Source organism: Diadema antillarum, unplaced genomic scaffold, assembly GCF_040938485.1.
Source record: "Diadema antillarum isolate AM-2024a unplaced genomic scaffold, OU_Dant_1.0 seq00000030_RagTag, whole genome shotgun sequence".
NCBI lineage: Eukaryota > Metazoa > Echinodermata > Echinoidea > Diadematoida > Diadematidae > Diadema > Diadema antillarum.
In genome coordinates this window covers 1,802,595-1,818,249 of record NW_027271146.1, presented here as the reverse complement: position 1 = coordinate 1,818,249, position 15,655 = coordinate 1,802,595, and the positions used below count along the sequence as shown (strand labels likewise).

Below are 15,655 nucleotides of genomic sequence, written 5' to 3'. Positions count from 1 at the left end.
CTTTATCGAGTTTTGGTATAAATTGGTTTGCGTCTGAACAGGGGGCTAGTGACAAGCAGTACCAGGTGACACATTTGATTCCCTTGGCACCTGTAGTCTTCTTGTCATAGACAAAATGAACGCTCACCAGCAAACAACAGATTCACAGTTTTGTGGGTTTCCATTTTTGTGATAAAGCTGTCCTGCCTTCCAATTTACTCCTGTCCGTATTCAGAGCAGCCACAACAAGAACAACACAATCTTTGACAACAGTCACCTTTTCAAATGAGCAGCAACTTTATAATGGCAGCAACTTTAGATGGATGTTTAAAAGTGTCTGGAAATCTTAAATTGCTTTACAAGTGTACATAGTTCCATGTACATGTACTTGACCGTGCACTTGTCATTAGCTATGATGATTTATACTTGCATTGTGAATGTTTGTAGAGTCTGTTGTCAAAAAGCCTCAACAATCAATCACCTGTTCAAGATATCTAGACAGCGAATTGCCATATTCAGGGGGAATGGGAGGTAGGCAGGCATGTGCTCATAGCTGGATTCCACATTGAGGAAGAACTCATTTACAAGCGCGTTCCTTGAAACTGATTTGCCGACTGCTCACATCAAAGAGCAGTGAGTCTCACCAAACATGCAACTTGTGTATGATACATGATGCCTAAAATGAAAACAGGGTTCAGCCAGACTCTGCCTACTCGATTGTGATTAGGGCCTACAGAGGTCAAGCCATTCACATTACACACGTGCACCCAGAATCAAGCAAAACACATTTTAAAAACATCTTCGCACCAGGATTTGCCAGACACATGATTGGAGAAACGTGATAAAAGTTTGCATTCAGACTAACAAAAACAGAAATGATTTATTTGTCGTGAAACATGATTAGAAACACTTTACCAAACATTGTCATCATTCACAAGTGTTAAGAGGATACTATGGTGGGAGGTGGTTTCATGGTAATACCATGGAGGCCTACTCTTTCTTGAATATGAGTGTGGTACTGAATTACGGACCTACACAGTCTTCAGGGGTCGCACTTAACGTTTTTTTTAACTAGCCAGGCGGACTACTTAGAATCAATTTTGACACTGAAGCAATATTTTGGCTAGCCAGACGGACTAGTTACTTCAAAATTTTATGATTTTTAGCTAGTCTGACATGATTTTGGGTGGCCAATGGCCAGCGGACCATCGCCAATTTCGAACCCTGGTCTTGATGTTTCAATATTGCATGAACTTACCATCCTCCGAAGAATGGTATTAAGAACATGAATAGAGAAGCATACAAACGTGCTTACATTGTATCTCTGGTGAGAACATGCTTTAATACTGAAACCGAAATGCTTTCAGGGCCACAGTCGTATCCAAGAAAAAATACATGATGTTCCATGAAACCACCTGCTATAAGTGCCACCAGTCGTTCCATCACCATGGAAACCTTCCGAGAGTACCAGGATACTGGTACTTATATTTGATTTGAAGCACAGACATTATTACCTCATCTATGAAGTACACAAGCATGATTACAGCCATTGTTGCTGTTTTGTGAAATCAATATGTAAGATTCTGTAGCTTTTCAATTTCTGATGTAACCTAACTTGTATTGTTCTGTGTGTTTGATGTAATGTCATCTCGGACATTCCATTATTAGGTGGAGTTATTACTTAATTGCAAAGTGTTTGTAACAACCATAGGTGCTTTCAATTCTGAAAGACTGCAGTATTTTGTGTGGAATTTTGTAATTGTGTAAAGGTAAATGCAAACTTTGTAGGAAATACTCATATGAGGGCTTTGAGTGTAGATCATGTCACAGAATACCGCCTACTCTTCATGTGCTTCTCTTATTGGAGAATGCCTGTGCATGATGCTTGTACCAGAAATACAAGAGTATACACGTGTACATGAATAAGAACTGTACCAAGTGAATTACCATGGTATAGTATACTACCATGGTATTTCGCCACTGGAACAGTGCCAACAAATTACTGCAGTATGTACATATGTAATACTCCAGTAATTTTTAATGTGACTGCACCTCATATTCTTATGTTTGACCTTTGCACCTGTTCATAAGCCTAGATGCAGTAGTAATTGTGCTTCATTAAGTGTGTCATTCTTAAGTCTTAGTTAATTCCCCCAGCACTGACAAAAATAATGTTAACCCGTTGAGGACGGTTTGATTTTGCTACAACACACATTTCCCATAGACACCTGCCCGAGTATACTCGGAACTCGTCCTCAACGGGTTAACAGGTGTTTCCAATTGGTTGAAAAAATTCACATTTTCCTGTTTTTCCCCCACTGCTGTTACGAAGTGTAAGAACATGGAATGCTACCTAGAATGGTTTTTGCATTAACATGACTGTGAATATCATTTGCAAAAGTTTATACTCGGAATGAAATATATGCATCACTTGTTTTCAAAGGCATTTCAACTGAATTGGTATCACTGTATTGTGCAAGTTGATGTTAAATATTGATAATAATGTTTATCGTTCCACACTGATGTGCAATGTGTTTAAATTGTTATTTGTCAGGCTATGCTGATGAAGATCATGCTTACAATATGTGATTTTAATATGGTGTGTACTTTTTGTCAAAGCTTCCACAGACAAACAGCTTCAAGCACAATTTAAATTGATTTATTTTGTAATTTCACATTCTAAAGTATCAGATTTGATGAATATCCATAGTAAAGATAGCTTTGTAGGACATATGATTCTTTAAAAAAAAAAGGATTCTCTTTCTGTTGAAAAATTTGTAAACTTGAAACTATCTTTTGTTGATGCTTTCAGATATATTCCAGATACAATGTATGTATGTATTTTGTTTCTGTTCTTTCTTACAGACATATTCTGTGAGGTTCACCTGTGTTTGTTTCCAGTCAGTGCCTGAGGACAGATTCCAGACATGATCAAAAGGAAAACATTAGGTTTGTTTTGCATTGCCCTCTAATACTGTAAAACAACATTTTTTCAGCATGAAATTTTCATGAATTGGAGCCAATGGCCGTGTTCACACGGTATGAAATTTTCGCGAGTTGCCTCTCATGTTCAATGCATATAGAGTAAACAAGAACTTTTGAGCACATTTTAATTTTGCAAATCTCGGTTCTCGCGAAATTCGTGAAATTAAAATGCTTGTGAACATTCCTTGTTTTACAGTAGCCATCTTTGCAGTGGTACATTTGTGACCACCCAGCTCCAAACCCACAAAAAGTGGTTACAGCTCGTTATTCCGAAGGTTCGTTGTTCTGAAGGCTCTTTATTCCTAAGATTCGTTATTCCGAAGGTTCATTGTTCCGAATTTCATTTTCGGATTAACCAATCTTCGGAATAACGAACCTTCGGAATAACGCCACAAATTTTTGGATTAACGAACCTGTAGGTATAGGGAATTTGCGTGTTTCGGATTAACGACCCTTCAGAATAATGAACCTTCGGAATAGCGAACCTTCGGAATAACGAACAGCACCCCAAAAAGTCACAGATTAGGATTCTCTGTAATGGACCAAAATAGTAATTTGGGTTGACAGACTCAGTTTTGGAGAGAAATCCTTTCTCTGTTGACCTACTGTCAAAATTTGGTGCTTAAAACAGAATCAGAATCGATATTAGCAGTATTTATTTAGATGGGCACCCTTTTCGTTAGGATGCAGAACATGCTTTCATTGCTAATTCAGCACTGTATGCCTGAGTCACCCTAATCTGTAAATCCTCTTATCTCCCTTTTCTATGAAACTGCATCTTATTATAAGTCTCAAATATTTCAATCACCTCTTGAATAGGTTAGGATGGTCTAATTTTAGCAAGCATTATATCATTTTAAAGCTTAGAGCTTACTCTCTTAAACTTAGTAGAAAAAAGGAAATTATTTTTACCCTGCTTTTTGTAGGTTTTGAGCTGGGCGGTCACAGTAAAAAAAAGAGACAAAAAACCTCCACAAAACTATTGATAGAAATTGTGTGCAATTGCTTTGGTAACTGATGGTAGCAGAATGAATCCAAAATTTCTTTTAAAGGGATTAAGTTTCCTCAAAGCATGTTTGGTGAGTCATCAGTGCCCCACGTTGTGAATATTGTGAAAAATCAGACATTCTGCCAAGAATTTATGGATTCTTAAGATGGTGATTAATTCTGCTAGATAGGGACTCTGCAGCAGTTTGAGATGCCACAGTTGTAGAATGTTTTTTAAAGAAAATGCAAAATCAGTTGTAAGTTTTCATTCTCTTTAGGAAGAGTTCACATTCCCTTGACCATTTAGTGAAATATGTAATGCAATTATTTTTTTCCATATTTCTGTTGGAGGAGCTAGGTCAAGTATTCTTCCAGTTTCGTAGAAAAATTAGATTTCCTTTTCAGCTATCATCAGTTGTCATAAAATGTGCTCTTATACAGCTCTTTCAGTAAAAAGAATTTTCTTGAGTGATGCTAGTAGTACTTTGAAACCAACAGATGCAAATTGGATTGTAAACTAAAATTTGAGCAGAAATTTCGATAGAGAGAAGAAGCTAGTAACCATCTTAACGGTCATTGAGTTGAATGGAAATGGTATCCTAGAAGCTGATTAGAGTCTTGTGATTTTATTACTAGTAAATGATTTCTGTCATTTGCTGGCACTCATTTGCTTTGCTCGTGTAAAGCATCATCATTTTTTATATTTTTTTTTTTCAGTTGATTTGAGTAGGTCTATACTAGGATGGCATGTTTATTTATTCCTCACACAGCTGTCTCAAGCAAAATCGTGGAGAAAATTGTCTTTGAAGAACTTGTGCATGCTGTTAGTGATTACAAAGTTGAAAATGATTTTTCTTCTATATACATGTATGCAAATGAAGACACAGTCATAGAACTTGTTAGCTTTTTTTTTTCTTACAGTCCCTGTACAATCCAAAGTCATTTGGACTTACTGTTTCTGCCAATTTCAAAGGAGACTGCATCTTTCTCAGTATATGTAAATTTGACAGACTGCAAACTGAGGGATATTTGGTGTTTGTTTCCATGAAGTTTGGGTTTTCCATGAGCGTAGCGATGATACTCCCAATCCAAATTAGAGACTCTTTCCTGAAAACTTTGACTCTGCATGACCTCTTTTGACCTTTGTCGGAGAGAGAGAGTGAGAGAGCATGAGAGAGAGAGAGAGAGAGAGAGCATGAGAGAGAGAGAGAGAGAGAGAGTAAATTTCACTTCAGGTCAAAGTACAGTATGTCCTGCTGGGTGAGGAGAAAACTCATAAAATCCATCTTGTTCCTGGTATAATGATTGGAGTATGTACCTTTGGTTGTGAGGCGAGTTTATTGGATAACAGGTCCCCCCCCCCCCCCCCCCCCCCCCCCTTGATGAGGGAGGGGAGAAAAAAAAATCTTGCCTGCCCCTCCTCTCAGTGCACCATTCTCAAAATATGCAATTTGTGGAGAAAAATCCACCTTGATGTGTTGTTTCTGGTATTACTTCAATATTAATAGGCAGTTAATTTCTACAAGTGTACCTTCAGCAGTTTGAATTCATACAAAAATGAAGAGCCTATTTCTGGCCCAAGAAATTTACGTGATCTCATAATGCAGCTCATTCTCTGTCACACTAATGGAACCTGTATATTCGGGGCAAGTGCCTATGGGAAATGCAGGTTGTAGCCCGTCCTCAACTGGTTAATAGCCAAGAGCCTTTTAAGCCCTTTTTACACTTGTGTTTTTTAACCCCGTACTTTCTCTTACCCAGGACTATCGTTAATCCCGTACCAATTTTTTCAGCTTTTTACACTCGCCAATAAATCCCGTACTAAGCTCTTGTCCCGGGCTAAAGAGAAAACTGACCTTTTTATGCAGCTGTCATTTGTATGACGCACCTCTTGACCCCCGGGATCTGGATAGGTGCATCAAAGTACCAATGTGCGTCATACCTTTTAGGTACCATGACGTACCCTCCGTCACAAAAAGTGACACACCTCTATGAGACATTGACGCATTAACCATGCAAAATGGTGACGCACCTCTTCGTGAAAATGACTGACCCTTGACGCACATGTTATTTGCGGTACGTACCAGACTGGAATGCTGCAGAGCTCTGAATGATCATGTCCCAGTGCAGTGGCTAGTTTTCATTTTGTACGCGAGCGCTGTAGCCTGGCGCGCTTCCCGACGGCTAGTTTTTGTTTTGCATGCGAGCGCTATATATTATTAAACCTAGGGTATGGTGCACTTCCCGACGGCTAGTATTCGTTTTGCACCCTAGCCTAGACTATATGGCTCGCTTCATGGCGCGTACGTTTGCGGTATATTAAAGATACAAGGTAATTGTAAATATTTAAATGTCCAAACAGTAGGCCTACTTTCTGAATATTATTCAGAAATTTGTATCAACATTTATCTATAAATACAAGATAAATTAATACTAGTTGCAGTGGTGTAGACAGGTCCTTCACCGGGGGGGGGGGGGGGGGGGGGGGATTTCCCTATAGCTGGGTCGTATATATATCTATCCATATATATATAAACTCGGTCATATTGTAATTTTTATAATAATTTTGATAATCATTTGAATACTATTGTTTGATTTTTGAACTGGCATGCAATATTACTATTTAATATAGTTTTTGATCAATTATAAAACATCCCCCAGATTGATTAATTATAAAACAGATTGATTAATTATAAAACATCCCCAGATTTCCGTGGATATCAAAATCTCTTCTTCGTTCAATCAATAGGAAAAATAGGCTATATTATAAATTCAAAATGGATAAAACTGAGAAGTCAAAAGAAAAATATACTTCCTATAGAAATACTTTAACTAAGATTATACGGTTAGAAAAGAGGAAATATTATATGTTTCAGTTAGAAAAATATAAACATGATATGAAGAATACATGGAAGGTTTTGAACCAGGCCATGAATATATCAAAAAAGAAATCAAATATTACAACAATAAGATATGGCAACAAAATATATGAAGATCCAAGTGACATAGCTAATATTTTTAACTCTTATTTTTCAATGATTGGGGAGAATTTGGCTAGAAGGGTACCACAGTCAAATACGCATTTTTCAACATTTTTAGGTCAACCAAACCCAAGTTCTGTCTTTTTTGTTCCAACTACGAAATATGAAGTTATTGATATTGTTACTGCAATGAATGACAAGCGAAGTGCCGGTTACGATGACATAAGTAATTTTATTTTAAAGGGAATTATATTTTCAATCGCTGACCCACTTTCACATATCTTTAATAGATCTATATCATGTGGTGTTTTTCCTGATTTTATGAAAATAGCTAAGGTTTTCCCTTTATTCAAAAAAAGGCGATAGTTCTGATATGAGTAATTACAGGCCCATTTCTTTGCTTTCATCTTTATCTAAAGTTTTGGAAAAATTGATATTTAAAAGATCAATTAATTTTTTAACTTTTCATAACGTTTTTACAAATTCTCAATTTGGGTTTTCGACAAAAAACACAGTACCATTCATGCCCTTTTGAAGTTTATCGACCACGCAGCGCATACTATTGATAATCATTCTCATCTTATTGGTATATTCCTGGACTTCTCCAAGGCCTTTGACACAATAAATCATGAAATCTTATTTTACAAGTTGTCTCATTATGGGATAAGGGGAAGGCCTTGGAGTGGTTCAGGAGCTACCTGCAAAACCGTAAACAATACGTATCTCTGAACGAGAACGTTTCAAGTCTCGAATTCATTAAGTGTGGCGTCCCACAAGGTAGCTTATTAGGTCCTTTACTTTTTATCATTTATATCAATGATTTTTGCAGATCATCCGACGTGTTGTCATTTATACTTTTTGCTGATGATTCAAATGTTTTCTTTTCACATCAAAATCCAGATGAACTCGTGCACATTGTTAATTCCGAATTAAAAAAAGTGACCCAATGGATAAGAGCTAACAAATTATCTCTTAATCTTTTGAAAACTAAGTATATGTTATTTAGTAACTCTACAGAAGTTTTACGTAAAGAGATTATTTTTGATGACATTCAAATAGAACGCGTATCTCATATAAAATTCCTGGGGATTACAGTAGACGATAAATTTTCATGGAGGCCGCATATTATTAACATAAGTACAATAATATCACGTAATATTGGAATCATTAATAGACTTAAGTTTCATATTCCATTGTCTTCTTTGCTGACGTTATATTTCTCTTTAATTTTACCTTTTCTTAACTACGGTCTTTTAGCATGGGGTAACGCTCATCAAACTTTATTAGATAGATTACTGGTATTACAAAAAAAGGCACTTCGTGTTATTTGTGGCGTCCCGCCACGTTCCCATACAGATCCATTATTCACTAAATATAAGATTTTAAAATTAAAGAATTGTATTTTTTTCAGCTTGGACAGTTTATGTTTAATTTCAACACAAATGCACTTCCCTGTATATTCAATTCAATGTTTGCAAGGAATCAATTTTTCCATAATTATCCCACCAGACAATCTTCTGAGTTTCATCTACCTCTTCTGAGAACATTATTGGCTCAGAATACATTTATATACACAGGCCCTAGATTCTGGAATTCATTAAGTAGCGAAATAAAAAATTCTCCTTCTTTGTATTCCTTTAAGCGTAAGTTGAAATCCTTTCTGTTAAACCCTCACTGATGTTCGTTTTTGTTAATCAAGTTCCAACAACCACAGAGTTTATCATCCAACCATCAATCAATTGATTTCTGAATTCATTAATTTATGAAATAGCCATTATAATTTCTACACAGCTGTATGCAACCACCGGCTGTTTAAAGAATTTCAATTCCCTCTTCAATTCTCTCTTTCGTTTCTTTGATCAGCGTGTAGGCATTCTCCTTCTTTCTTCCTTCCTTCATTTCATTTTCCACCTTTCTGTCTAGTCGTGTCATGTTATTGTGTGTCTCCCGTTTGTTTCCGTCTTGTGTAAATCATACTTGTGTCCAGCATATACAAATAAGTATTTAGTTAGAGTTTGTTGAGTGGTTCACAATCTACAAGCTTGCTTTTTAGTGGACCTCTCAGTTCTCCCTTTTTTTCAACTGAAACAAAGACTTATATTATTTTGTGTATACATAAAATGTTACTTTATTATTGTATCATTTGATATCATTTGTAAGTTGTGTGTATACGATTGTGATAATAACCTAATTCATACCGTGTTGTGTTTTGTTGGAAAAAGGAGAATGAAATAAAATGAAATGAAATGAAATGAAATCAATCTTTCGATCGGGGGGGGGGGGGGGGGGTGAATGTACACACCATCCCCCCAGCTAAAATTCTGGGGGATGCATCCCCCATCCCCCCTGCTATCTATATGCCCCTGACTAGTTGACAATATGAAATCAAATTTTTGAGATATGAACAAAAATGCGGAGGAAAAATAGCAATGAAATATAATATGAATACAAAGTATTAATATCAAAGAATATTTATATTAAGAAAATGCAAAACATATGAGAAATAAAATACATAAAGTATTTTAGTAAAGATACAAGGTAATTGTAAATATTTAAATATCCAAACAGTAGGCCTAGGCGCCTAGGCGTACTTTCTGAATATATTCAGAAATTTCTTTCAACATTTTAAACATGTTACAAGATTCCCAAATACTAGTTGAAAAAATTAAGAAATCGAATTTTTGAGATATGAACAACAACAAAAATAAAAATGCGTAGGAAAAAACCACTTCAACTTCGAATGACTTCGAATTTCTCAAAACCGTTCCTTAGTTCATGGACATCCCATAGAAACGCGTGTTTTGATATACACGTTGCTATGGCATGTCCTCGAACTATCTAGTTTTGCGAAACTACGGCCTGGCCACAGTAATTTTTTCCGTAACCTTCCGCCTCCCCTGGCCTTCCCCGATTCGAAAACAGCTTGATTGAAGCCCCTGCCTATTTAAACACAAACCTTATTAAACCCTATGTTAGGTACATGGATTATATGGCTAGTGTTTAAATAAAATTTACTATTTTAAGTTAATATAGGTTTTAATAGACTCTCAGTAGTTCCATAATCGTTTGTACGTGTGTCGATCGGCAGGTTAAGGTTACAGAAAAAATAATCGCGGCCTGGCCTCTGCCATGCCTCGTCTTCTGTATGCGCATACATATGTACGCCTGTACTGTATACATGTACCACATGGTCCACATCACACACATGGTTTTGCTGCAGATTCCACGGTCGACGGTCGATGCTACACTACAGATTACAATGAGAGCAATTGAAGGATAGCAAGCTTCGCGATGCCGCGGGCGTGTATGTGAGGATTTTAATCACAAATTGTGTTTGGTAGTGTGGTTTTGGAGCAAATTTGTGCTCAAACTTTTTGAAAAGACCTTTAGTCTGACATCAGATAGAAAAAGAAGACATACGAAAATGAAGTGAGTATCAGTATGTTATAATAAAACTGAATGAAAATTGTGTCATTTTTGCGTTTTCAGGAGCCGGTGATTTCGGCCGGCTCGCGATCGCGAGTTTGTTCTATTCTGTTACGGAGGGATACCATGCAAGAAGCCTCGCAAAATTACATGACGGTCCTATTAACGAACCTTTTGACACACTCTGGTTAAATGACCGACTATGACGCACATATGGGTCAGTATTGTGACAGATATTTTGCTCCCATGACGGTACCACGCGTCATCAAATTGGTGGTACTTGACGCGACCATGACGCACCTTTCCCGGGGGTCAAGAGGTGCGTCATACAAATGACAGCTGCATTACACTCGTATTTCTTAGTCCCGTACTTTGTGGGGTTCGGGCTTCGTCTCCATCGCTTAACCCTGGATTATCGGTGGGGCTAGCCCACCTTGGCAAAAACAAGTACTGTATAAACAGAAAGTGGGCCAAGAAAAGTCTGGTACCAATGGTGGGGCTAAGAAGCCCCCCCCCCCCCCCCCCCCCCCCCCCCCTTAGCCCCACCGTTGGTATGGGATTAAGCAAAAATTTGCAAGTGTAAAAAGTGCTTTAGAGATTGGTGTGGGAATATTGTCATTCTATTTTCGAAACAACATTTGGGGTATGAGAAAAATACGGGAAGTGGTGCTCTCTCTACAGACACAAGAAAAGTCATTATTATTATGTTGGCAGTGCTGCCAAGACAACCACATTTAGAGAAACTGATACTGTGGTTATCAATCACATGCCTTTATGTGAGGCTGTTCTGCCAGATTATGCGAGCTCAAAGTGTGATCCCCCAGCTCATTTTATTGCCATGGAGAATTCAGGGAGAATTCCTGGCCCTGACAACAATGACATTCCTTGGCCCTAGCCAGCAAGGTCACAAATTGCAGGGCTCGTATATCTCAAAGCAATGTACCAACTTTTCAACATACAATGAGTGCAATTTCCATGGTAACAGCTGGGCAGCAACCAATCGGCTGTGAGTATTCTTAACTGTTACTATGGCAACTGCAGTTATGGTAATTGTATTACTCACAAAGTTTGATAACTATTGGGCACAAAGTTGATTGCAGTAGGGGAAGGATTTCCTTATTCTGGCCACGTTTGATATGCTTTCAAAGGACACTGGTGCAGTATGTTTCTTTGACACTTCAGTCATAGAGTTTTTTTGTTTGTTTGTTTGTTTTTTTAAGTCTGAGAATCCCAAAAGGATCCTCTAAGAAATTTTGTGCTGTTTGCCAATATAGTCTCATTTTTAGGCTGCAATACGAAATATATTTTGGTAAGGCCCTTTCAATATGTGTTTGAGAAATCAAGTATGTTCACACACTGTATATGTTTTAATCATGAATGACATATTTCTCAGCTTTGGGGTGCTTGAAATGTAGAGGTACTATCAGATGGCAACTCGTTCTGAATTATTACCTCCGCCAAGGGAGGAAGTTATGCTTTCGTTACCGTTTGTTTGTCCGTGTGCAAAATAACTCGAATAGTTGTGAACAGATTTGGATGAAACTTACAGAAAAGATTGAAAATGACACAAATAACAGATGATTAAATTTTGGTAGTGATCCTGGACTTTTTACAGATCTTAAGAAGGATTTTCGATATTTTGGCAGGTTGGGTCAATAAAATTGGGAGTTCAAGCTGCATATTTTTGAGATTTTCATGCGCGCACTATAAAAATGCATGCTCTAGTGTCTGCTAGCGCAAAGCGCACCGCGCAGCTGAAAGTTGATGACGTTACAAAAGGCTTCTACATAGGTTCCTATTGGGAGAGTGGGCTAATTTCAGCATGCATACATGTACATGTAGCCTATGAGTGGAAATCACTGAGCTCTATGGAAGAACAAGATCAGTGTAGGAAAAACCTGCTTGGCGGAGGTCTGTGCTCTTAGAGGGCTTTTCTAATTTGTTTTTTTCTTTTGTTTCAAGTCTGAGAATCCCAGAAGGATCCCCTAAAAATGTTGTGCTGTTTGCCAATATATTCTCATTTATAGGCTGTGATATGAAATATATTTTGGGAAGGCCCTTTCAATACTTGTATGTATTTGAGAATTAAAGTATGTTCTTGCACTGTATATAATGTTTTGATAAAGAATGGCATATTTATCAGTTTTTGGGAGCTTGAAATATAGAGATTATACTTAGATGGCTTATTGTTTTGAATTATTATTACTATCATAATGTCAAAAGGTAAATGTTATCAGGGAGGTTATTCAAAAGGAGGTGGAAACAACCTCCCAAAGATAGTATGTGTTTGTGTGCATTTTCCTATATACATTGTTGTTAGATTTCTTTTTTCCTTTTTTTATGCCTCCGCCACGAAGTAGTGCCGGAGGCATTATTTTGTTCTGATTTAGCGACTATAGACCTATAGGCCTACTTAAGAAATACTAATATGAGGAATTCCTTCAATTCATTCCAGATGTAACCAGTTTCTTGGGAAGAAAAAAAAAATCACCAAGATTATACAATGCCTTTAATATAAGATTGCTTGCATTTGTGCTTCGATGTGCTTCCCCATGCTGCCCCCATGGTCAAAGGTTTACTAGTAATCTGTGCCTTGTTGACTGTTGCTAATGCAATCCTGCTTCTGTTATCAGATAAGGCGTAACTTATATTACACATTTGTACAGTGTATGAGTATATGTGTAGATTCAACTGGAGCACCTTGCAGACCAGATGAGTCACACAGAACAATCTGCAGTTACCAAAAAGTGCAACTACAGTGAAACCCCGTTATAACGAGGTCTGTGGGACCGGCGATATTACCTCGTTATAACTGGTACCTCATTATAACAGTACACATCAAAAACAAAGAAAAAAATAAGCACGATATCATATACCCATCAATCAAACTATGGATCAGTATTATTGAGATAATAAAGGGAAATTATTTGTGAATTAGACGAAAAAGTAGGGGTTGAAATGAGTTAATTCTTTATTGTAATTCTTGTTTGTTAATTTTTTCTAAACACCAACACAAATAGAGTAAAATACCTGTAGGCATTGTTTACCGTAACTTACGAGGTATTTTTACGCTGTTGGTGCCCAGCGGGAAAGCGATGATTTCATGAATCATTTCGGCTGTAATCTTGTACAATATTTATGATCGTTGTGCCTGAAGGGATTAAAAATGAGTTCTTTATTTTCTTCCGAAAATCTCTTTGCGTTTTGTACATCCGTTCTTAAAAAATATGCGACAGGATTGAATGTGGAAGGTTGTGATCCTTTTTACGCAAATCTGTACCTCATAGACCATTCTGAAAGAAAGAAAATCTTCATTGTGAAATACAGTGTTAAAATTGTGATAATGAACAAACCCATTTCTATTCAAACCAATAAATGCGTTTGTTTCTTTTTCTGATTTAGGTTAACATGCGTCATTCAACTCTTTTTTACGCTACTGTCACCTGGCGAGATCGCGATGATTTTAGAGTAACATACATACGTTGTTTACCGTTAACTTGTGAGGTATTTTACGCTGTTGGTGCCCAGCGGGAATTGGATAATTTCATGAATCATTTTGGCTATGATTTTATACAATACATGATCGTTGCGCCCGAAGGGATTTGAAATGCGTTCTTTATTTTCTTTCGAAAATCTCTTCGCGTTTTGTACATCCTTGAACTGTTACATGCGTTCGTTTCTTTTTCCGAACACCGATTAAGTACGTGTAGGTTAACATGCGTTATTCAACTATTTTTACGCTACTGTCACCCGGCGAGATCGCGATGATTTCATTAATTATTTCGGCTTTAATCATACATACTCATATTTAAATTATCATTTGCTAAATGATAATGAACAAATCCAGATCTATTCAAACTAATAAATGCGTTTGTTTTGCGTTATTCAACTATTTTTACGCTACTGTCACCCGGCGAGATCGCGATGATTTCATTAAGTATCAATTTGGCTTTAATCACACACACTCACATTTACATTAATGAACAAATCCAGATCTACTCAAACTAGTAAATGCGTTTGTTTCTTTTTCTGAACACCGATTAAGTATTATATAGGTTAACATGCGTTATTCAACTTATTTTACTTGTATCCTTGTATCGCAATGATTTCATAAATTATTTCGGCTTTAATCATCAACATTCATATTTGCTAACCAGCAAAAGAACTTGAAGTTGGAACTAAAAATGGAAAGGATATAATGATGAGTTGCACACGCATTCCAATTGTCCAATTTTGGCCACAAGTGTCGCTACATGAAAAGTTTTTAAATGCTTTATCTTTTTTTTTCTCGTTGCGCTGTGGTCTGCCCTAATATCACGCACCCGTATCTCGCGAAAAAGAAAATCGAATGATTATGTCTAATGATTTAGTAGGAACATGGGAAGGCATTTCCTGTGTCTTATCGCGTGGTTTAGAAGAAAACATGGAAGGAACGGTTCTCTGCAAAACGGAAAAAAGACGTGGATAGCGTGAATTCGGTTTTCAGTGTTCCGTTTGTCGCCTGTTTGAAAGCGGCAGTTTAGTCAAGAAATGGAACCTCGTTGTATCTGATCAAATTGCGTATGTTTTTCTTTATCATGATGCACCGAAATTGTCCTCGTTATAAGCGGAATCTCGTTATAACCGAACTCGTTATAACCGATTCGTTCTGCCATAGGTTTACACGAAAAGGAAAACGGGACCGAAGCGAACACCTCGTTATTAAAGCGGTTCCTCGTTATAACCGAACTCGTTATAACCGATTCGTTCTGCCATAGGTTTACACGAAAAGGAAAACGGGACCGACGCGAACACCTCGTTATTAAAGCGGTTCCTCGTTATAAACGAACTCGTTATAACGGGGTTTCACTGTATGGTCAAATTTTCATCATTTTCTCAACAGCATTTCATTTTAGAGAGATGTCAGACTGAAGAATTGTGTACTTGTTCTAAATTGACTTGTTTGAAAAGAGTGTTGAGCTGGACTCGTGAAATGTGTATCCAAGGGCTGGTTCACATTGCAATTGAAAAATCACAACATCAGAAAATTCATAGCATTTCAATGACAGTGTTAAGGCAATGGTGCCTAAATAGTCCGGGAGCCAGCGGGGGTCAGCCTAGCTGAAAAGGTTACCAATTTTTATGTGTATAGCAATTTAGTACATATGCCCCTGAGTATGGAAATGCACGTCTGGCTGGTCATCGGTGGTGGGTGTGGCCAGGAGAGCCACAAAAAGGACCCCCCAAAATTAGGCTAGCCTAGCTGGAAAAGTAACCCCATGAAAACAACTGGAACTTGTTCGTTACACTTACAGGAT

General features: G+C 37.3%; 1 protein-coding gene across 1 annotated transcript in view; it reads left to right on the top strand.

Annotated features, from left to right (window-relative positions):
• Positions 1–1,426: 1,426 nt before the first annotated feature.
• Positions 1,427–15,655, top strand: part of LOC139725275 (uncharacterized) — an 82,423-nt gene continuing 68,194 nt past the window's right edge. The window contains exon 1 of the mRNA XM_071636363.1: positions 1,427–1,457. Coding sequence (XP_071492464.1) covers positions 1,427–1,457 — 31 coding nt within the window. The remainder of the gene's footprint in view (positions 1,458–15,655) is intronic.